Below are 866 nucleotides of genomic sequence, written 5' to 3'. Positions count from 1 at the left end.
ATATTAACAATCATTTTGGACGTTACTTAAAATTATTGTTACGTTATTACGAAGAGTATCCATTGAAAGAAGTTGATGAGAAATGTATAGAACTTGCAAAAGTCTTAGGATGGGAACATTTGGAACGCCATATTACCGCAAGTATACCGGCGCGTTATCCTCCTTCGTACAGATCGTTTTGATCAACGGTAAGTGATACTTATACATTAAAATTAAATAATCATGAAATACAATAATGTGCACAACCATACTTTTTAGGTCCGTTAAGAACGATTTAATATTCTGACAAGGGAAACTAATTATGGCAAGCGTTTCCAATGCAGCTCTGTAATGACAGAAACGTTTCTGTCGTGCCGTTCAAGTGTATTATACACTTAGCGAAATATAATTTTATTCATATTAAACAAAACAAAACAACAAAAAATAAGGAAAAAATGACTCTAGAAAATATCTTAATTTTTAAATATAAAAAAAAAATAAATCATGTTTATACATACTTATATGATTTGCTTTATGGAAACCGTAAAAGGAACGATAAGTTTTAACGAATCACAAAGCAAACAAAATTGTGGGCAATACGAAATATGTATTGAACAGGTCAAGCACGTTGTTAATTTGTATACATCAAGGACAATGTTAAAAAACATGACAATACATATATGTGTACTTGCACAGAAAAGACGTTATATCATCAAAACTATTATTGTTTTAATAGTGCATTTTTATAGCGTTTGTCGCGTCAGAAGGGAAAGAAGCGCCGGAATATCATGGAAACTGTTATCGATTTAGAAATTAAAGTTTTTAAATAATAATGTGTTACTTGAGAGCATTCATTTCGACTAACATCATGTATATCATTTAAAATC

General features: G+C 30.1%; 1 protein-coding gene across 1 annotated transcript in view; it reads left to right on the top strand.

Moving 5' to 3' along the window:
• LOC108572072 (tripeptidyl-peptidase 2-like) overlaps positions 1-866 on the top strand; it is a 21,457-nt gene that overhangs the window by 7,068 nt on the left and 13,523 nt on the right. The window contains exon 17 of the mRNA XM_017934259.1: positions 1-141. This exon is cut by the window's left edge and continues 28 nt beyond it. Coding sequence (XP_017789748.1) covers positions 1-141 — 141 coding nt within the window. The remainder of the gene's footprint in view (positions 142-866) is intronic.

The sequence above is a fragment of the Habropoda laboriosa genome, unplaced genomic scaffold (genome assembly GCF_001263275.1).
Source record: "Habropoda laboriosa isolate 0110345459 unplaced genomic scaffold, ASM126327v1 scaffold67, whole genome shotgun sequence".
Classification (NCBI taxonomy): Eukaryota; Metazoa; Arthropoda; class Insecta; order Hymenoptera; family Apidae; genus Habropoda; species Habropoda laboriosa.
The sequence above is the reverse complement of the archived record's forward strand: the minus strand, read 5'-3'. Positions and strand labels throughout refer to the sequence as shown.